At 49.8% G+C, this 20,712-nt stretch overlaps 11 protein-coding genes across 11 annotated transcripts; 6 read left to right on the top strand and 5 right to left on the bottom strand.

Annotated features, from left to right (window-relative positions):
* Positions 1 to 43: 43 nt before the first annotated feature.
* On the bottom strand, positions 44 to 538 carry FTJAE_4229 (DUF788 domain protein; the record flags this gene model as incomplete). The annotated part of the gene is made up of 1 exon (XM_037350612.1): positions 44 to 538. One exon carries the CDS (start codon positions 536 to 538, stop codon positions 44 to 46), a length of 495 nt encoding a protein of 164 aa, XP_037208683.1.
* Positions 539 to 1,249: 711 nt separating this feature from the next.
* Positions 1,250 to 1,710, top strand: FTJAE_4228 (40S ribosomal S2 protein0; the record flags this gene model as incomplete). Its single annotated transcript, XM_037350611.1, has 3 exons — positions 1,250 to 1,291; positions 1,349 to 1,616; positions 1,670 to 1,710. 3 exons carry the CDS (start codon positions 1,250 to 1,252, stop codon positions 1,708 to 1,710), a joined length of 351 nt encoding a protein of 116 aa, XP_037208682.1.
* A 1,503-nt stretch (positions 1,711 to 3,213) lies between these two features.
* On the top strand, positions 3,214 to 5,738 carry FTJAE_4227 (anaphase-promoting complex subunit 3; the record flags this gene model as incomplete). Its single annotated transcript, XM_037350610.1, has 2 exons — positions 3,214 to 5,613; positions 5,667 to 5,738. The coding sequence occupies 2 exons, from the start codon at positions 3,214 to 3,216 to the stop codon at positions 5,736 to 5,738; spliced, it is 2,472 nt and encodes an 823-aa protein (XP_037208681.1).
* A 1,153-nt stretch (positions 5,739 to 6,891) lies between these two features.
* FTJAE_4226 (histone H4) lies at positions 6,892 to 7,398 on the top strand (the record flags this gene model as incomplete). Its single annotated transcript, XM_037350609.1, has 3 exons — positions 6,892 to 6,901; positions 7,039 to 7,176; positions 7,235 to 7,398. 3 exons carry the CDS (start codon positions 6,892 to 6,894, stop codon positions 7,396 to 7,398), a joined length of 312 nt encoding a protein of 103 aa, XP_037208680.1.
* Positions 7,399 to 7,695: 297 nt separating this feature from the next.
* FTJAE_4225 (sedlin) lies at positions 7,696 to 8,354 on the bottom strand (the record flags this gene model as incomplete). The annotated part of the gene is made up of 3 exons (XM_037350608.1): positions 7,696 to 7,734; positions 7,803 to 8,049; positions 8,170 to 8,354. The coding sequence occupies 3 exons, from the start codon at positions 8,352 to 8,354 to the stop codon at positions 7,696 to 7,698; spliced, it is 471 nt and encodes a 156-aa protein (XP_037208679.1).
* A 439-nt stretch (positions 8,355 to 8,793) lies between these two features.
* FTJAE_4224 (ribosomal subunit l31) lies at positions 8,794 to 9,185 on the top strand (the record flags this gene model as incomplete). The annotated part of the gene is made up of 2 exons (XM_037350607.1): positions 8,794 to 9,073; positions 9,133 to 9,185. 2 exons carry the CDS (start codon positions 8,794 to 8,796, stop codon positions 9,183 to 9,185), a joined length of 333 nt encoding a protein of 110 aa, XP_037208678.1.
* A 384-nt stretch (positions 9,186 to 9,569) lies between these two features.
* FTJAE_4223 (nuclear cap binding subunit 2) lies at positions 9,570 to 10,216 on the bottom strand (the record flags this gene model as incomplete). The annotated part of the gene is made up of 3 exons (XM_037350606.1): positions 9,570 to 9,927; positions 10,004 to 10,101; positions 10,151 to 10,216. The coding sequence occupies 3 exons, from the start codon at positions 10,214 to 10,216 to the stop codon at positions 9,570 to 9,572; spliced, it is 522 nt and encodes a 173-aa protein (XP_037208677.1).
* Positions 10,217 to 10,654: 438 nt separating this feature from the next.
* Positions 10,655 to 13,380, top strand: FTJAE_4222 (nucleoporin nup82; the record flags this gene model as incomplete). The annotated part of the gene is made up of 2 exons (XM_037350605.1): positions 10,655 to 10,999; positions 11,053 to 13,380. 2 exons carry the CDS (start codon positions 10,655 to 10,657, stop codon positions 13,378 to 13,380), a joined length of 2,673 nt encoding a protein of 890 aa, XP_037208676.1.
* A 1,468-nt stretch (positions 13,381 to 14,848) lies between these two features.
* Positions 14,849 to 16,066, top strand: FTJAE_4221 (uncharacterized protein; the record flags this gene model as incomplete). The annotated part of the gene is made up of 2 exons (XM_037350604.1): positions 14,849 to 14,885; positions 14,961 to 16,066. 2 exons carry the CDS (start codon positions 14,849 to 14,851, stop codon positions 16,064 to 16,066), a joined length of 1,143 nt encoding a protein of 380 aa, XP_037208675.1.
* Positions 16,067 to 17,926: 1,860 nt separating this feature from the next.
* FTJAE_4220 (emopamil-binding (phenylalkylamine Ca2+ antagonist binding)) lies at positions 17,927 to 18,818 on the bottom strand (the record flags this gene model as incomplete). Its single annotated transcript, XM_037350603.1, has 5 exons — positions 17,927 to 17,997; positions 18,047 to 18,281; positions 18,332 to 18,468; positions 18,525 to 18,551; positions 18,617 to 18,818. 5 exons carry the CDS (start codon positions 18,816 to 18,818, stop codon positions 17,927 to 17,929), a joined length of 672 nt encoding a protein of 223 aa, XP_037208674.1.
* A 473-nt stretch (positions 18,819 to 19,291) lies between these two features.
* FTJAE_4219 (DUF453 domain protein) lies at positions 19,292 to 20,422 on the bottom strand (the record flags this gene model as incomplete). Its single annotated transcript, XM_037350601.1, has 1 exon — positions 19,292 to 20,422. The coding sequence occupies one exon, from the start codon at positions 20,420 to 20,422 to the stop codon at positions 19,292 to 19,294; it is 1,131 nt and encodes a 376-aa protein (XP_037208673.1).
* Positions 20,423 to 20,712: the final 290 nt, after the last annotated feature.

Genomic DNA, 20,712 nt, shown 5'->3' with positions numbered 1-20,712 from the left:
GATCCCAGGAGAGATCTAATGCCCCCAATGAGAGTTGAGAAATTTAAGCAGCTCGACGTGCTCTGCGATTTCCTTGGGGAGCTGCACTAGCACCAGCACCATCGCCCGCTCCTTGGAACTCGGCCATCTTCTGCTTTCCCATGCCTAGTAGCCCACTTCCGAGGTACACGCCATATGCCGGAAGAATAAGCCACAGAAACCAAGCTTTATTTCCGAAGATAATGACAAAGATTACTGCAGCCCAGGTAACCCAGATTACGTCGAACATGTACTCGGTCAAGCCAGGAGAGGACAGATCTTCACCAGCGGTACGCAGGGCGCGCGTAGTTGGGTCGTACTTCGGTCGACCGGAAGCCTCGAGAATGTACTCGCAGATGAGGGCAGGAGCAGAAAGGAGAACATAAAGCCAGATAGAACGAGCCCGGAAGAGGAAGTGAGAAAGGAGGAAGAGGGCGTTGACGATAAGAGAACCGATGTGCAAGTTGTTAAGTGCCGCCGCGTTGGACTTGGCGCGGTCCTTTTTCGCTTTTTGGGCCATTGTATGTGAGTACTCGCGAACGCGCTCGGGTTGATAGAATTAGCTGCAGAGTGGTGATAGGTGAGAGCACGTGGATGTTTTGTCGATCAAGCTGAAGTATTCACTGAAGAAGTGAGAAGTGGAATGACGATGCTGATAACAGGGGAGAGTAGCAATTCCACCGATCTGATTGGTACCTCCACTTGCCGGAGTAGTAACTTCTAGACATCAAACGCGCATGCCAAAATTAACTGGTCTGGATGCCCACTGAGATATACTAAATTTACCTGAGTATTTTCGTCACCCGGGATAGAAGTCCTAAGTTTTCTTACCTCCTCGAGGCGTCATGGGCTGATCAGGTTGCTCCATTGCAGCTTACAAGACTATCTATGAAATGAGAAGCTTGAGGGAATTGACATACTTCATCGAGTACCAAAATAGAATTCGAGTGCTTATGCACGAAATTTCCGACCTCACTTCCCGAGATCTTCTTCTGCTTCATCAAGCTCTTGGTGCATTTTAGCTTTCGCTTGGTCGCTACTAGTTGAAGCTCTTAACTCTCGTCACGTGCCGAAATTGGCGATAAGCGATAAGCGCACAACTTTTTGATAATTGGGGCTTAATTGTCAACTAAACGCTTCTACAACAAAAGGAATCAATCTCTCATCCCTCCCAGGCCGTCATCACGTTACCGTTGCAGTCACTTTTGCCGAGTCTTGACAGCCATTCACAATGTCTCACCAGAAGAACGAGAAGGAAGTCGGTGACGCTCCCGTACGTCGATGTCACCGTCAAGTTGAACCGCTGGCACGATGCTAACGCCCATAACAGAAGAGCCACCGCATCCGAATCACCCTGACCAGCCGAAAGGTCCAGTCTCTCGAGAAGGTCAGCGCTGAGCTCATTGAGCGTGCCCGCAGCAAGGGTCTCACCATCAAGGGACCCGTCCGCCTGCCCACCAAGAACCTCAAGATCACCACCCGCAAGACCCCTTGTGGTGAGGGTTCCAAGACCTGGGATTCCTACGAGCTCCGCGTCCACAAGCGCCTTATCGACCTCCACGCCCCCACCGAGGTTGTCAAGTCCGTCATCGTCAACAGTAAGGGATCCCGCCGCCTGAAAAGATCTGGGCAGAGTCTAACCGTGTTACAGTCGAGGCCGGTGTCGAGGTTGAGGTCACCATCGCTGCTTAAATGTGGTCGTGGTCCTAGTCAGTGGTTTATATGCTCGGCTTCGTCCTGACATTGTGAAGGAAGGGAATGATGGGAACATCAAGATCTTGCTCACAGCAAGAGTGGTGGATATAGGATACTCAGTTATGATTAATGAATCTCTGGGAACCTCGTGTTCTACCATTCAAAACTATGAAGAGGATGATGTTGTTGTGTTGTCTGGTATAATGACTTTGACTCGGCATATTTGCAAACAGTGTTCAACTTGGTAAAACATCCATTGACGAATCGAACTCAAACGAACTTGGATGTGAACGCAGCATGCACTGCAGATGCTTATTCGCTTTGTGGCAAATAAAATAAAATAAAGTAACAAGCAAGATATAGGTACCTTAGTCAGGCTGCTAGACACAATTTTGCTTTAGCCAGTGCTAAAAGAACCATTCTTGGGATGACACAGGCACGAAATATTTCTTGTAAGTCCAGGCAGGTTAATAGTATACCTGCCACTCGAGCCACTCTATGGACTGTAGGTAAGGAAATGTCGAATTGGCTGGAAATGGAAGAGGCAGACAGTCTGCAGGTACGGATGCCAGCTGTGAAATGTCAGTGGCTGGAAGGACCGAGACAATATAGTCTTGGTACTTGAGATGACGACTCGTACACAAGCGATAGCAAGTAGATATACTTGGTGGCTGGTTGCTAGGCGCAACCCTGAGCCAATCATATCAATTTTGTCACGCCAGGCAGGTACCGCGCGCTTGGCCAATCCGTCACTACCACCTAAACATTCAAAGCCTGTTTCACGCAAGCACGCCCATAACGTTCACTGCACCTTCTGCTACCTTACCTATCCGTACAGCATCCCCTAAGGCCAGGCTGAGTTTGCAACCCGTCCAATACCATGAGCAACTCATATCGAAGCCGTATTAGCTGGTAGCAGGGAAATTTCTTCTTTTTCTTCGTCCATTCTATACTTTTGAGCTTCCTTCAGTCCCGTCTTCATCAACAACTGTCGCTGTCTAGCTCGCTCGCTCGCTCGTTAGGACCCACCGTTCCCGTTCACGAAAGGTTGCAACTTGCTCGCCTTGAACGACTCCATACTTGTGACGACCTCTTGCTCCTTTCCTAGGCCGCGACATAACAAAGGCTACCTTAGATCGACAGAACTGGCTTGCGCTCTGCTCTCTTTGTTGTTTCCTTAATCACTAATTCATTTCACAACGCTGATACCCACTACGACTGCCCAGCGACTGACCCACGGCTGTTTTGTTTTCTTTCGATTTGGCTGGTCCCCGCCACTCACGCGAACGGCTTAGCACGAGAATAAACAACAATTTGGTCAAGAAGATCATTGTTGATCGCCGACTGACGGGTCTATTCCCATTGAATCATTTTAACACGATCTTGTCCATCGATTGTCTCATGGCCAGAACACGACGTTAGGCAACTCCGTCAGCGCCACCACCGTCCGAACCCCCGAACATCCTTCTCAAACCTCATCACTGGACAGCAACGTTTAGTATGGCGCCCACTCTGACGGTCACCAGTGGCCTTTTAAGACAGACGATATACTATCATCTCGATAATGCCTCCTACCACAACGGCCTATTCTTTGCCGAACGCCTGCTGGCGCAGGACCCCAGGTCTAGCGAGTCTACATACCTCTATGCCCTATGCCACTTGCGACTCGGCGACTTTCGCTCAGCCTACGACGTTAGCAAGCCTATAGGATACCGTGGTGTTCATCTGGGGTGTGCTTGGGTTTTTGCTCAAGCATGCTTGGCTCTAGAGCGATACAAGGATGGCATCTCTGCCTTGGAGAAAGCCCGAAGTTTCTGGGCATCGAAATGCAGCTTAGGGAAGCATAGCGCAACCACTAGAACCGCTCTTCCTGATGCGCCTGCAGTCCTTAGTCTTCTAGGACGACTTCATCGCGCGTATGACGACAAGAAGAAGGCCGTGGCTTGTTTCGAAGAGGCTCTACAGCTGAATCCTTTCATGTGGGATGCTTTCGAAGCACTATGCGACCTTGGCGTCACCGTTCGTGTGCCAAATGTCTTCAAAACCAGCGATGCGCTCGTACATAGCTTCGATGTGGAAACAAGCCCTTTAATATCAAGAGAAGGCTCTGTACCAATCGTACCAGATATCCCCATGAAGAAGTCCCACCGGAATGTTACAATGGATGTTGCGAGCGACCCCTTCAGCTCCAGTCATTCCCCAACCATCCATGAGCTTACTAACGGCGACTCTGGCCAGGAAGTCGATAAGAGCGAATTCATGCAGAAGATCCAAGAGGGACGCATGCGCTATGCGACATCGACTAACAGCAGCTCTGGTTTTGACGGCATGGAGACACCTCCAGGTACGATATCTTCGGTTACGACATCATCTCGCATTGGCCATTCCCATGAGCCTCCTCAGGCTCCACCTCGAAGGACACGGCACGCCCAAGCTATCGACCAGGCGCAGGAGGCACCCCCACGAATGAATTATCGCATAGGATCTCGACGCACAAGGGCGCAAGACAAGGGGTTACCAGAACAATCTGCGGAAAATGTGATGACTGATGCGTCTAACGCCGCACCCTCAGCATCGTTGCGATCGTCTATACCAGCGGCAGAAAGGAAACGGACTGTATCGGGACACCCAGCACAGCGAACGACAAACTCAGAAGAGCCAGCTACAACTCGACGTAGTGCAAGGCTCAACATGTTTAGACCATCGTCCAAAGCAAACTCAGGCGCGGCTGGGATGGGAAATGCGGCCGTCAGGGAGCTGAAGAAGGCTAGGCCCCCAATTTCTCGAATCGTTCGACCTGGATCAAGTGGCTCTAGTGTTGGTCGCGTGGTTAGTGGTAATCGCAAACCTCTCGAAGAGGCACCAGCCGATACAGACCACAGCGAGCTACCGAAAGCCAAGGAGATCCCCCCTCCACCGCCGGTGCACAAGACGTCGGAGCTTGATGCTCAAAAACTCGAAGAAGGACTTAGATGGCTGCTCGATCTTGTCAAGAAGCTGGCAAACGGATACTACTCATTATCCCAGTTCCAATGTACCGAGAGCATCCAGCATTTTCAGTCGCTTCCAATGCCGCACCAAAACACACCGTGGGTTTTGGCACAGATGGGCCGAGCTCACTTTGAGCAGGCTTCATATGTCGAGTCTGAGAAGTTTTTCAGGAAGATGCGTGTGCAAGCGCCTTCACGACTCGAGGATATGGAGGTATACTCTACAGTTCTCTGGCATCTGAGACGGGAGACGGACCTTTCTTTTCTCGCACATGAGTTGGTAGATTCCGCATGGCTTTCGCCGCAGGCTTGGTGTGCCTTAGGGAATGCTTGGTCATTGGCACGCGATCATGAACAAGCACTCAAGTGTTTCAAGCGAGCCACTCAACTTGATCCCAAATTCGCATATGCTTTCACCTTGCAAGGACATGAGCATGTCACCAACGAAGAATATGATAAGGCACTCACGGCATATCGTCAAGCAATATCAGCCGACCGACGCCATTACAATGCCTACTATGGCATAGGAAGGGTCCAGGAACGTCTCGGCGCTTACGATAAGGCGTACACGCACTTCCACGCAGCCCAGAGCATCAACCCCAACAATGCAGTACTGATAACTTGCATCGGAACCGTACTAGAGAAGCAGAAGCAAATAATGCCTGCCCTGCAAGCTTATAGCAAAGCAGTTGACCTCGCACCTCGTGCAGCCCAAACTCGTTACAAGAAGGCCAGAGCACTGCTTGCTGTTGGTCAATTAGATGCGGCGCAAAAAGAGCTGATGATACTTAAGGACCTGGCGCCAGATGAGGCGACAGTTCACTTCCTCCTCGGCAAACTGTATAGAAGCATGGGCGAAAAGCAGCTCTCAGTGCGCCACTTTACTATTGCCCTTGCCCTGGATCCCAAGGTAAGCTAGTAGAACACCACAACTATGTACCGTCCATACTGACAACTCAACAGGCAAGCCAACAGATCAAAGAAGCAATTGAGAGTTTCGAGGACGACGTGGAGATGGACGACTCGATGATGTGATGATTGTAATGAACATTGCGATTTTAACGAGTCTGCACTTGCGTTTGATAGCCTTGGTTTTGGGACGACTGGCATAATGAAGTATATGGGATGTGGTGGCACTGATTCGTATTGCGAAAGGTCGAATATATGGGATGAGGACCGGCGGTCGGCGCTACTGTTGACTTTGTTACGAGAGCATGGGCATGGCATCGGCGTTTTGTGGTATGATTAGGCCTCTTCAGCGGCCTGGCTCGCGCGTGCTGTGCAAATGGAAAAAGCGACTTTGCTTTTGTGTATATGTAGCATGAGCAGCATACATTGACGCGTCGAGATACCTGTACACTACGGGAATAGGCATTCAGAGAGGCGGTGAGCTGATGGATAGATACCCTGATAATCAGAGTAAAAAAGTTTGAGCCCATTATTGTTGTAAATACGCGTCTCTAGACTCGTTGTGACATGACGAGGCTACCTGAATAGAATGGATAGGTTGGTGGAACAAGCTACCTACTACTGGTATACCAACTTCATGTAACAAGTTTCACGCGATCTTGCTATGTAAAATTATATTATACTGTTATAATACAAGTATCTACATGCATGTGAAGCAAACAATTTGAACCCGAGCTATTTTAATACTAGGTACGTTGGGTAAGGTATTTAAGCAGTTTCAAGAAAAAGAGTCAACGTGACTCTAGCCGGAGCTGAGAATGGAAGAGCAAAAGTGAGTGGCGCAACTCATTGCACTTCATCCTCAAAGAACTGGTCGCTGACCCACAGCTCCCCAGCTCCGAATTCTGGCTGTAGCTGGACCTGCCTGGCACGACGGGAGTGATCTGAGCTATCAGCCAATCAAAAAATCGAACCACAGCATCTCTCACGCGGGCATCCGAAAGCGGTAAAGCGCTTCAATTATAGCGAATTTGGTGCCCATTTTTTCACTGATCCTGCCCGCATTTTAGCAGTGATTTATGGCGCCTACAGTTGTTGTTTTTTACTGATTGCCTACACGTATTTATTCCTCCCCTTCTCGCCCCTCCCTGCAGCGTTTTTTTCCCTTTCACTCTTCTCACTCCGCATCATCAACGCGTCTCAACGTCATCTACAACATCGCGATAACGCGTCACATTCATCTCTTTTCATCAAGACTTTATCACCTTTATCTATCATCATGACTGGACGTAAGTACTTTCTCTTGTTTCTTGATGCATTCTTTCGCGTTGATGCATGGTCGTCACTTGTGACCATGCTGACGTGTTAATCAATTGCATTCAACACCATGCTTCACTCATCAACATATACTAACGCTTCATGTTAGGTGGCAAGGGCGGCAAGGGTCTCGGCAAGGGCGGTGCCAAGCGTCACCGAAAGATCTTGCGAGACAACATTCAGGGAATCACCAAGCCCGCTATCCGACGTCTCGCTCGTCGTGGCGGTGTCAAGCGTATTTCTGCTAGTAAGTTGACCACATCGATACGTTTCCACATCATGAAGATGCTAACCTTCTGCCTTAGTGATTTACGAGGAGACCCGTGGTGTTCTCAAGACCTTCCTGGAGGGTGTCATCCGTGACGCTGTCACCTACACTGAGCACGCCAAGCGCAAGACCGTCACCTCCCTCGACGTCGTCTACGCTCTCAAGCGACAGGGACGTACCCTCTACGGTTTCGGTGGTTAAACTGCTTTCTGCCTTTGGTGGCTCGCTCTTGAGAAGGATTATTCAGCTGCGCTTATACGGCACTGGGATGGATGTATTTGACTAAGGCGTTGGGGAAACGGATATGATATTACCATAGGCGTCATGGAAGACGACCTTGCAAATGAATACCACATTGAACATGGAACACTTCATAATTTTGCATTACTTCCGACATGTACCTTCTTCGTGACTCAGAATTCAAGCGTAGTTTTACGGCTCATGTAACAGAACTTAGGCACCGTATCTAAGCATGAACATCAGATCTGCTGTGTTGTATTAAGTTGCAAACATGGTATCATAAGAACGCGAAGCTATCTGGTCAACATTCAGAGGTACTTCCTCCCAGCTGCCGCTACCCTTGTTCTGAAGACAGGGCTACGCACCTCCATGTTGGCGCGGTAGAAAGGACTCATGATAGCCTTGACCCAATTCTCATAAACTTCCGTAAAGAACATTTTGATGGCTTCTTCGGTAGCTGGACTTGTGGGATTAGCCCCGATGGCAGTTGATGACCGCGATGACGTTCCTGTCGGGATGATGGGTTGGTGGAGTAGGAGAAATTTGACGTTGCCAGCGGTGACGAAGCATGATATATAGTTATTGAAGAACTTGTCAATACACTTGAGATACCTGTAGAAAAGCCAGAGTTTAGTATCATGTTCGCGTCGTGTCCCTTTTTATTGAACCGGCCATGCGAAACCCCTTGCGTTCTTCAAAGCCACCCTCTTCGAAAGTGTGGGCACAACTCACATCTGTCCATGCGACCACTGGACCTCCTCTGCAATATCAAGACTCGAATGGAGGATGAATTGGTTCAAGTGGCGGACTTGATCGCTGAAGCGCGACTGGCCGTCACCGCCCTGTTTAGAGGTGCCAAATTCATGCTCGAATAGAGGGTTGTCCTGAGTGCCGACAATGGCGAAGTAGTAACTCATGGTGCTGTGTGTTGCATCGGTCGCGGTCTAGCAATATCCTTTGGTTTCGCTGCGTGGGCACGATTCATTCAATGCTTTGGAGGCGCCACGTTAATGCTGTCGATACTGTCGCATACCCTTCTTAAAACGAACGGAATGAATGGATAGACGTCTGCATTGCTCTGAAGGTAGGTAGGTAATCTGAGCCAGCTAAATCGAAGCTCCCCCACTGAAGCACCTACAACTCCCCACCTCACTGACACGCCGCCCACTGTACCCGGCCCTCACAATGTTCCGCTACCTTAAGCTTCTCCGCCTATGCAGCCAACCAGCCTTCCTGCGCTAAGCGTCTGCGCGGCTCAACAGCCGCCGACTAGCGGGAAAAAGTTGACGTTCATTCGACAATCACCAAAAGACTCGTCTGTCTGATTGTGTCTCTAACCCGCAACGCTATTCGACAATGTTCGGCGCATTCCGCATCACAAACCCTCTCTCGGGTGGCCTTCTTTGGAAGATTCCCTGGCGGTTGTCCAAGTTCCAGAAACGCCGCCACCGACTTCGCCTGCGAGCTGTCGACAATGTTGTAGCGACTGTCGATGCAGCTCTCGCCAAGAAAGGACAGACCCTCGAAGCTCTTGAGCGATGGAAGGCTGAGATGCCCACCGAGGCCGAGATGCTACCAAAGGACAAATATACCATGTTCGATCGCAAGGCCAAGCGTTACCGCAAGGGCATTCACAGTATGCCACTCTGCTCAGATCACCCAATTGCCCGGATTTCAATGCTGACAATTGCACAGAACTGCCCAAATGGACAAGGGTATCCCAGCGAATCAACCCTCCTGGTTACTAGAAAGGCGATTTTGTAGAATTGGAAGCAGGACAATCGAGTTGAGGATCTAACGGAGAACGGCGTATTCATCCCATGGCGGGAATTGCAAGCAGATCCGTATTGGGATCTATGTACAACACCAATGTTTCGACTACCAATGTGACGACCACATTGCCCGATATGATACAAAACCAGAGGCTTGAGAGACGGTCTCAAATGCTGGTGAAAGGGCAGGGCAGACCAGTGGTATGCATTGGGATAGAAGATAAGGAAAGGAATACCATATATGCACATAGAAGAAGGAATGCAGTTACTTTCCCAAATATCGAAGGCTTTGTATAAAAATCTAAGGGTATCGAGTCCTAATCGGCCGTCAAGGACAACCGCCGCCTCACTACTGTCCAGTTACTTCCCCTCGGCGTATTCGTCTCGCTCTTCGGCTTGTATCGCTCTGCCAATACCTCCTCTGCCCTCATCGAAGTCCTCACGGTACTCGTCGCGAACTTGACCACCGGATTTTCCACGGCCGAATTGACGTCCCTCTTCAAAGCCGGGATCCAGATCGGTACGGATGATGCGTTCGTCAAGCTTGGTGCCGCCAATGTATTTTAGGCAGTCGAGGGCGTCCTGGTGAGTGTAGTACTCAACAAAGCAGAATCCGCAAGGTGTTTTGTTGAAGCGGTCGAGACCCATGATAAGGCGCTTGATCTCGCCGCACTTTGCGAAAAGTTCATAGACCTGCTCTTCGGTTGTGTAGAAGGATCTGTTGGCGCGATGAAAGTTAGCCTTATGCGATTGATCACTATGATATAATGAACATTGTAGCAAGGAAAACATACAGGTTGCCGACGTAGAGGGTTGTGGCATTGGCTAGAGGGTCAGCTTGGGGCTCTGCAGGTTGGTCATGGTCGTCATCGCGATCGCGTCTTCTCTTGTTCTAGCATGGTGTTAATAAGTGGTTCGAAAAGCGTGGGTAGATAACATACACGGTTCTGGTAGTAGGCGCTCGGCCTATCGAGGCGCTCTACAGTGTTTCTGACGCCTGGTCGCATTGTCTTGCGATCTTCACTTGTCGCGGGTTTCGAAGATGAATAGGAAAGGTCTTAGATTTATCAGAACGGGTAATTGTGTGCAACAAAGTACGATAGATGCTTCTTCAGCTTCAATAGTTTAAGATGATGGATGTTGGTGTAACAAGAGTAGCCTTGCGTTGCGAGTGGGCCCTGCAGACAAGTGTGGCGGTGCATGTGGCATTCACTTATACCCTGCCTCTTGATGCTGTGGTAACAAGCGCTAGAGCTTTCAGTGACGGATCGTGCGCCAGCCCCAGGCCTTCAGCCTCGTTATTTTCTTCCAAACATTCAAAGATCGCGACGTGCGCTCAGGTACAACGACTCTGAGTAGCTCATATAGCTCGCATTCTCACCTCATTAGCTTCACGAAACTGTGCAAACACATTCGCCAACGAAGCTCGGCATTGTCCTCTCGCCATGCCTAAGGTCAAGAGCTATTCGGCAGCTTGGCTGTCCAGCAACGCTCTCGGCCATCGTCTTTTTGAGCCATCATCTGAGGCGTCCAAGTCTCGGAGTTTGGATTCAGCATATCCGTCCAAGAAGAAATCCATTTCTGGTCCGCGACGAACCATTGCTCATCGAGGGACTGAAGTATTTGTTGCTGTTGGTCGCGAAATTCGCTGGGGTGATCTTGCATACTTGAAAGATGAATGGGCAAATCGTTACTCAAAGAGAGGATCATCGCAGGGCATTCGCATCAAGCGTGAGGATTCTACACAGTCGTTCGATGATGAGAGCCTAGAGAACGCTGCTGGATTGAGGGTATGTTCGAGTATCATGACTTATAAATCGGTAGCTAACCTACCACTGCGCAGACAATCAAGACTCCCGTTGCCGACGACATTCGTCAGCTGATTATCTCCCCGAACTCGAACTTTTTGGCCATTCTGACCACACATACTGTCCATATCTGCGTGCTCCCTGACCCCTCACACCTTACCAGTGAAGATGCTGGCCCTCTTAAGCCAAAGATCTTCACGCTTGGTCCGACCACTCACGTTACCTCTCGATCTCCTGTCGTCTCGGCCCTCTGGCATCCTTTGGGTGTCAGTGGCTCTTGTATCGTTACGACTACCGCGGATGCTATCGTACGTGTATGGGAATTGTCCACTACTGATCGATGGTCCTTCGACTCCCCCACGACGTCTGTCGACCTGAAGAAACTGGTGGACGGTACCACTCTGGATCAAGACTTTTCTGCCTCAACAGCAGCCACCAATACGGCATTCTCACCTGATTCATTCGAAATGGAGGTGGCTGCTGCCAGTTTCTCTACTAAAGGGGCTGGCGGTTGGAACCCCATGACTTTGTGGGTAGCAATGCGAGAAGGAGATGTGTACGCCTTGTGTCCTTTGCTGCCTCAGAAATGGGCACCTCCCCCAACATTGATCCCTTCTCTGTCAGTATCGATCGTCACTACTGTTGCAAGTATCGAGGATGATCCGGATGTCGGAGAGCAGGAAAAGTTACTCGCCCAACAGCAATTAGAATGGATGGGAGAGCTAGATTCCCAAGAGCCAACAATCATGGAGGGGCCGATTGGTGACCCTATGATGGAGATTTACACGCGACCAACCCGACCGGGAATTATTCCTCGCCTGCAAGGCCCTTTTGAGCTTCAGTCAGATCCTGATGCAGGTGATGAGCTGGATACATCGGTCACTGATATGCTCGTCATCGGCAAGAAGACGGAGACGGAGCAGCTTATGATGGGCGAAGAAGAAGATTTGGATATGGATGACGGGGACCAAGAGGGCCTTTCTCTGACCGTGCTCTGCCTGTTGTCAACGAGCGGCCAAGTTCGCGTATATCTTGATCTCGAGGGTGTCCAGGCTCAATGGTTGCCACCCAAGAACAAGAATAAACTTGGCCGACTGCTTGCCGAAGTTGAAACTCCGTCTCTACTTTCCTTCCAGGCCATTGATACCATGACACCCGTGGAAGTGAATGACGACAGTTGGCCGGTTTTCAGCAACGACGTCACGTCTCGCTACAATTTCTTTGTTACACACCATGCTGCTATCACATTTATTTCACTCACGTCCTGGGTATTCCGCCTAGAGAGTGAGTTGAATGGAGATTCCGAAGCAGGAACCGACTTTAGAATTGGCCTGCTTGTCAACTCTCAGTCTACAAGGGACCGCATATACTCACAACCCACTGCCGATATTGCGGTGCCCTTAGCTGCATGCAATGTTCTGCGAGACCCTGACGTTGGTTACTTTCTCCTCTCAGCGACCCCCTACGAGCCCATCGCCCTGACCTTCGACACACCAGAAGTCGACCTTGCTCCAATTCGCCAGGAAAGCCCCAGCTATGAACGGGAAGCTAGTATGGCGCCCCTGGACTTTTATGAGCCTCGCCCCGTGTTCAACCCGTCTCATACATTTGATGAGGGCTCTGCTCTGCCTACACTGCTTGAGAGGCTCCGCACATCTCGTCACAAGACCGTTGTCAACCAGGAAGTAAGATTAAGCCCGCTTACGTTGCAAATCTTTACCGATGCGCATAAGGTCTTGTCAGAGGAGACGCATCGCCTTGGAATGGCTGCGGCTGAGGTATTCCGGCGATGTGAACTTCTCCAGAGTGAGCTTAAGCAACAAGTCATGAAGGCGAATGAGGTAAAGGGCAAGATCGACACAATCAACGGGTCGCATCGCGGCGGAGAGGCGGATAATGCCATGTACGATCGGCGAGTTACGGCAGCAAGGGAACGCCAGGAGCGGCTGACTGAGCGCCTTGAAAACCTACGCAAGATCGTAGGTAAGGCGACCACGCGTGACTTGAGTGCCAAGGAACGTGCCTTTGTGGAGGAAGTGAAGTCGATGGAAGCCAGCATCTCGGCTCCGGATTACGCGGAGCTGGCATCAGGCAAATCCAAGGCGACACCAGCACAGGCTAAGCAGCTGTGGAAACGTCTGGAAGACATTAAGCACCTGCAGGCTGATCTTACTGCCGAAGTGGAGGCTATGAACAAGGCGACAGGGGAGACGGATGGGCCCGCTACACCTTCGGCCGAGTTGCGGATCCCGCAAGAGGTTCGCCGGGCGAAGTTGCAGCAGGTCCAAGGACTTCTATCAAGAGAAACAGCCTTGGTGGATGCTGTCACTGCGCGACTGGAACGGCTGCAAACCAGTGTCTGAAACTGATATATATGTACGATACCTACGGTATAATAAGAAGTGCTTCCGTTGGATTTTCTATCCATTCTCTCTCATCCCTTGACAAAAACTTTCCCAGGACAAGCATTCTTCGCAATGCGAGGCAAGTGAAGTAGTCAATTCTAAGACTGTGTGTCATGGGCATCCATATTTACACATTGAGCCAAGCCGAGAGGGGCAAATCGAAGTTGAGGCAGAGATCGTCATAGCAACAATACACGACTCTCTCTGTCAAGCAGATATCCTGGATACCGAGACAACTCGACCAAAAGCAAAAAACGATTGACCAAGGAAACAGGGTCTTTGGCATCCCTATCTATAACTCCGCGGCAACACAATTGGGCTGACAAGCCCCCCCCTTTTTTTTTAATCATCAGCGAAATATATTGCTTTGTTGAGCACTTGAGTCAAGACAGGCTCGTACATTGTGGACCAATCATTCTACAAGGCGAATCGTATCCATGAATCAATCAATTGACTCAGTGGGCTTTTTTATGGCTACACGATGATTGATTGTTTGGTTTCTTGAGCGTTTGCTAATTGTTTTTATTCCAGTTTGTGTATGATTGACTAAGAATGAGAAATCAAAGCTCGGAAACCAAGAAAGAATGTATTTGCGTTTGGTATTGTGGTTGTGTGACAAGCTGAAGGACACACACAACAAGGCAGAAAGTTGAGTGAGCACGGCTGGGTGCTTACCACACACGAACAATACAGGGAGATCCTTGAGTATCTACTGGTCCAAATGGATTGCCTTGACTGCAGCCTGCAGCCTTTCGGAATGCATAGTGTCAGTTCCTGGTATCAGCCATTGGCCTTAAGCCCATGGAACAATGCCTATTTTGGGTTCTCTGCGGATAGCCACGGTAGTCCACGACGTGTCTTCTCATGAGGTTCTACCAAGGCGCTTCGTGGTATCACGATTACGAATTGTCTGCTGTTGGGCTCTACCAGACTTACACGGCATGAATCACGAGAAATGGCCTCGGTAGCGGGAATCTGAGCCAGAGCATCGCGGCCTTTGCACAACTTTTGCTTTGCAAGCCATTGTGCCAAGTATCTCCTATATTGCTCGGCTATACATACCTCCCAGACTGGGATAGACATGACTGGCCGCCTTATTCCATACGGGGGCGTCATGTATCGGTTTGTTAGACACACATTCCCTGCATGCGTTGTTTGGGTGTGAGATATTATACATACCCAGATGTATTTGACACTGGACGTACCATGCCACACACCACTACCACTGCTCCAACATAAAGGTATTGCACTTCCACTCCCACTCCCACTTTCACTTCCACTTCCACTTCCAATCTTACAAAGTTCAACTCCAACACGCCATAACCTCTGTTCAGCACATTGAGCAGTCCCTTACCAATCCCTTTCTCCATCAATGACATTGTTGCGTCGAGCCTGTCAGGATCCAGCACATTCACCTCAGTCAGATATGGCACCTCATATGGACCCCAAGGGTTTCATTCTGCGTGAGTCTGAACCCTAAACTTACCTCTGACAGTTCATTTCTTTCTGAATACGTTACTGACTCAACCGGAATAAAGAGAACTGCCGTGTGTCGGCCGAAAGCTCGGATGCTGACTTCCAAGTCCTGACTCGGATCGACCTAAGTCGTCAGTGGTATGCTTTCGTTCTCAAGACAGAAGGCGGGAAACGTACCAAGTATCTTGAGGAGAAGGCCCCTCGACCCGACCGTGCACTTGAACTGCTTCACGAGGCCTCGGCTCGTTTGGTAGATCAGTATGTGACCTGTCACGGCTACGATCTTCCTCCTGGTGCTACCAAGCGCTCATCTGGTATGCGCGGTGGCTCAGTGAGGCCAGATGTCATCGCTTGTAGTTCTTCTGACAGCGAAGCCTTTGCCTCGGACTCTGACGATTCTGCACTTCCTCCCCGTCGCTCCCACCGACGAGGCCATCGCAGTGGCCGAGTGGCGGGCGAAGCAGCCAACACACGACCAGACCGAGTAGAGGCAGATTCAGGTAGCGAGAGTGACGAGCCTACTAGTCGCCGTGCCCCCTTTTGGGTATCTCCTCCTCGTCCAACAGGAATGCCATCTCACGGTCATCCCCCTCCCCCTCAACCATGGGGTTATTCGATGCCAATACAGGCACAAGCACAAGCACCAGCACCGGCCCCAGTGCCTGCCCCTATTCCGGGCATTCGACCAGGCCCTTCGATGGTTCCTCCACCACCAGGTAGAAACATTCCTGTTCCGCCCATGGTTGGCAAGTCGTATCCTGCACGCCTCAACATTAACTGGGCAGGCAATGGAAAGAGGAACATGCTTGTCAACGTCTCGCCAACCGTTCACTACCTGCAGCAAGTTGCAGTCAACGAGGCAAACATGCGCCCTACGGGGTTTTCCAACCCATCTTCAGCGCCGTACCTCCCTCTGTCGAATCGTTCTAGCAATGGTCACTCTCTTCTTAGAGCCATGGTACGCCGTGTCACGCTGGACGAGGACGAGACTTATGAGATTGCGGCCTTTGGAAATGACTTGTCTGCCTTGTTCCGCAGTACTTCGAGCATTCCCAAGTTCGAGATTGAAATAAGTAACGCCAACATCGTCCCCATGTTTCCACCAATGCCCCCTCCGCGCCCTGCCTCAGTGGCCTCCTCGCGAAGCAGCGTTGAGATTGCGGACTAGATCATGGAATTACTTTGCACCACTCACAGGCACTTAGGACAGTGCCACACAGTCTTTTCAGAGGGCAATCATGCATCAGTGAGCATACGGCCAAGGCGAAACGGGTTGGATAGGTGTGTTAAACTAGGGTACGGATACTGAGACGGGAGTTTTGGATGACAAGAGGTGTCTGCCATTTAACAAACTGTGCACATTGGGCCGACGGCGCGTGGACTATCGATTCGGGGATGTTTTATTCCTCAGCCATTCTTCGCCAAACTTGCTAACACTAGAATGGTACTACTTTATCAATAGAGTTGTCGTTGAACTTGACTTTACAACCGTGAACGTAAACTGAAACGGTTACATCTCCAGCATCTGGCCGTCGGTAACTATCAGTTACTTAGAGGAAACCTTACTGTGCGTTCTGCAGATTCGAACCGTTACCCCTGATACTTGCACTTGTGTTACTGCAAGCCTGTTCGAATATAATGACGAGTAACATTTGAGGCCGATAATCTGATCCTGTGTCCAGATCCATGCTCCTATTGGTAGAATAATCCAAAGCACACGGGTAGCCATAAATTTAGCGACTAAGACCTAGCTCAGCTCCCGCCTCACTTTATTGGCACATGACGGCAGTTACTTGAGTTTGACCGCTGCAACACACTATAGTTGATGATCATGGCCTCATGGAGATGGAAGAATCAACGATAACTGATAGACGCTAGGAGGACATTCGATGAAGTGAGGAGTTGTTGAATGAGGCTGTAAAGAACGTGTGGCTGATATGCAATCTAATGCAGCTTCAAGCAGGGATTTGACACGGGAAACAGGAATTCTTCAAGTTAGTGAAGACGAATATCATGACTACTCTTGACGATATCACAAGATGAGAAATGTGATAGTATATGTCACAAATTTTGGTGAAGACGAAGGGTGTCACCGCTTTGTTATCGTTGTCGTTGTTGATGGACAGATGAATATCAAACATGACCAGTAGATTTGAGAACAGCTCATCTCCGTAGTGGCTGACCATGCTCTTCACCGACTGGATATTATGCACGCATATGCATATAGCGTCCAGCCCATCGGGATGCCGTGCTACTGTTACTTGGCATAGCGTATAGGCAACCACCTCTAAAGAGAATACTGAAGCAGTTCGCCAATGTCGATAGCCTCATGGCATGTCATGACAAGGATTGGAGAGGACTGCATTGAAACAAGGGTATCACCAGGCTAAGTGACTGGTTCAAAAAGGCTCGCCACAGAATAAGCCTTGAAGATGAGTTGAGGCCCCCAACATGTGCTTGTGCTGTGAGCGCGGCTCACGACTTTCGGGATCCGACAGAACGGTAAGAGGTCAGAGCGGTTATAGAAACGAGGCAAGACGGGACATGGGCCTAGCTAGACTAGTTATAATTTGCAGACAGATAGAGGGACAAGGATGAAGGAGGGAGGGAGGCAAGATCCTGGCGGTGTAGAGAGGGCCTTGTTTGGGCGAGGTTTGAGTGGAAAGGAGCTGTGAGAGGAGAGTAGAGCTTGGTGACTTTGAAACAATACACCACATTGATGTCACCTTTTGGCTGTGACAAGGCGTACTAGCTTTCCACAGAGACTGGAACTGAAGATTGCTTGCCTTGACGATGTGTGGGAATTGTATAGGGGGCTCCAACCAACACAATGCATTTCTCGGTCTACACAGCCAACTGTAATGCATAGCACTGTAGTGTAGTGTAGTGTATTGTAGTGTCAGCCCACAACTTGATTCTAGAGCAGTCTGTTGTATACTGTGTTGTTTCACTGCTTTTTATCTACCACAGATGACCTTTCACCTGAAACCTGTGACAGCATCAATCTGTACTCCACGCCTTATACTCATCACTCCCTCTTCTTTTCTTCCAAGGCTGCAAACGCCCTGGAAACCTGCAGCCAACTATCCTGCAGCAGTACTACATCCTCAAGTTAGCCCAAGTGCCTGAAGTTGACAGTCCAACTCACCGAGAGGTACAATGGCCCAAGGTAGGTTGAAACCAGCATAATAGATCCAAAAGTACACAGTCTCCGGGCGGCTGTACGCCACGCCATGCACCCTCGACTCATTCCAGTTGGTCAGGTAATATAACGCAACGCCGTACACATGTGCAGTACAGACGATGACCTGCACGACGTGGCGGCTGTGCCAATCCCTAAGTATACCTACCACGGCGAGGAATGAGAGGGGTCCCCAGGCGAGCTGTAAAGGTTGTGTAAGCCAGTGAAGTGAGAGAAGCATACCCAACTTACACATGTGATGGTCTCTACGCTCACGGTAAAGATGTCGTGTGTCAGGTAGCGTGAGTCTGATAGAGTGTATTCCTTCCACAGCTGGGCGAAGAGTGTCGACATGCCAGGGAGTTGATAGCGGTAGACGAGATAGTACCCTTGACAAGTAAGCAAGCACCCTGACGTCGTGACGGGGTCATTCTCTTTGCCTCACCTTCAAAGGCGACATGCAAGAAACCGCCTGCAATCAACTCCCAGTTAGTCTTTTGATCTTCTTCTTTTGTATAATTGCATGACTTGACTTACACAGCGCAAACCAAGCAGCAGCAAACTTATCAATTGGCCGCACAGGCTTTGCAGTACGTGTCGTTTGCCAGAGTGTGAGGCCAATCACGGACCCAACGATTGCACCAAAGGTCCCTATCAACTCTGCCACTGGTGTGCTGTTGGGGAGATATCCTGGGATAACGGCATCAACCGGAAAGTATGGATGCTCATGGTCAGCCATTATTATTGTGCAACTCTAGGACAACCTATGATCATCAACAGTAGATAGAAGAGTCGACTAGTAGAAACTTATCAGAGACTGAAGACCCTTGAGCTCCAAATAATGTAAGCTCAATGGACTTGTGGAATCAGAATAGGTAGGCAGGTATTGAACAGATGTCTAGACAGGCACACGGCAGTTGCTTGGTGATGGTTTAATTAACCCCTTGTTCATCACGTGATGGCATCAACCACATGTAATTTCATTCTGTCTCTTGAATATATCAATATCAATAGAGTTACGAGGTAGTGTCAATCGATATATTGCAGAGTCGTATTTGTAACTGCTAGAGTTGGGCGGCATTTCCATGCGTTTCGACGCATTCAACCCGACTTGAACCCTTGCAATCGTAGGTCAACCCCAACATCCTTCCCTTGATGGTGATGGTGTCAATAATATACAGAAACTTGTAAACAGCACATCCAATCAAGCTATCAATAGTATACATCTCCCTTCATGAGTATCCTGGCCGTCCGTAAGAGTTGCGCAGACTCAATCTTCCCATCTCGAATGACAGTCCCAATGTCAACTTTGCCACTCGGATGCCCTATACAAACCGTCTCCTTGGACTGACCCCCGATGAGATCAGACGCAAGTGTCCCTTGGAGTTGGGAAGCAGCCCCGAGGCAGAGCGCTAGAGTCAATGGCACAGCTTTGTGTGCCTGGCCCATAGACAAAGCAAGGCACCTGATATCAACCTCTGGCGAACCACTCGAGGGGAACAAAAGGACAATTTTGGGAACACTCTCCGTGTTAGGATCGAGTCCCATGAGACTGGCACCCGCTCGACGTATCTCTCCAAGTCTTTCCTTGAGTTCGGGGTTTGACTCGACGATAGCTGGTGTGAGAGACAGGTGATCAGCAAGTCCCAAGCTTTCAGTACTGATGAAAACACCAGGATTGCCAACATCAACGAGAGATGCCTTGATCTTGGTTCCGTCTTGCAGTTGGAGGGCATCCACGGGGTTTCCAGTCGGAAGAGCTTTGCCGGTCTTTGCACCAGCAGGATCAATGAAGCTCATGATGACCTTGGAGCCTGTTCCTGGGACCCCGTCCATGACATACTCTCCTTGATGCGTATACTTGAGAGGCTCGCCCTCAACTCGGAACTTTGAACTCATTACCTTATTAGTGTTTGTGTTCAAGAACCGCACAGTGGCCCACTGCAATCCATTCTCATCCTGCTCAACAGTCTTGGCCTTGGACTGAGCCGACAGAAACCCACCATCCCACGCCGCAGGACCAACCAAGGACGACATGTTACCGCAATTCCCAGCCATATCGAGGCTTCCATCGCGTATTCCAACTTGCACAAATGTGAAATCCACATCCAAGTCTTCTCTCGAAGGTGGTCCAAGGATGACGATCTTTGAGGTCGACGAGATGCCAGAACCCATGCCATTGAGCTGGCGTCCGTACGGATCGGGCGAGCCCATTGCTGAAGGGAGTATCTTATGCCATTGGGATTCTGGAGGAAGATCTCTTCGGTGGATAACGAGACCGTTTGATGTTCCGCCACGCGCGAACCATGCAGGGAAGCTTGAGGCTGGTGTTGAGGTAGTCATCAGGCGGGCTTGGGAGAGCCGAACTGAACGGATGATGTGCCGTGATAATGGTCTATAAGATGTCATAATCGCCGTATTCCAGCCGAATAAATATATAAAAGTTGTTTCCATAAGTCAAGAGAATGTTATATAAAGGTTCAGACTGCCCGGGGATAGCTCGGAGGTCCGAGACCAGAGCTAGAGGAGCGAGAGACGCTGAATGTTTAGTGGTTCATGCGCTGTAAGATCACTACATCTATCTATCTCCCTTTGCTTACTTCAACTAACTTGGACTTCTAAAAGATCATCAA

The sequence above is a fragment of the Fusarium tjaetaba genome (assembly GCF_013396195.1).
Source record: "Fusarium tjaetaba strain NRRL 66243 chromosome Unknown NRRL66243_c0000080, whole genome shotgun sequence".
In the NCBI taxonomy this organism is placed as follows: Eukaryota; Fungi; Ascomycota; class Sordariomycetes; order Hypocreales; family Nectriaceae; genus Fusarium; species Fusarium tjaetaba.
This window is presented reverse-complemented; position numbering and strand designations above follow the sequence as displayed.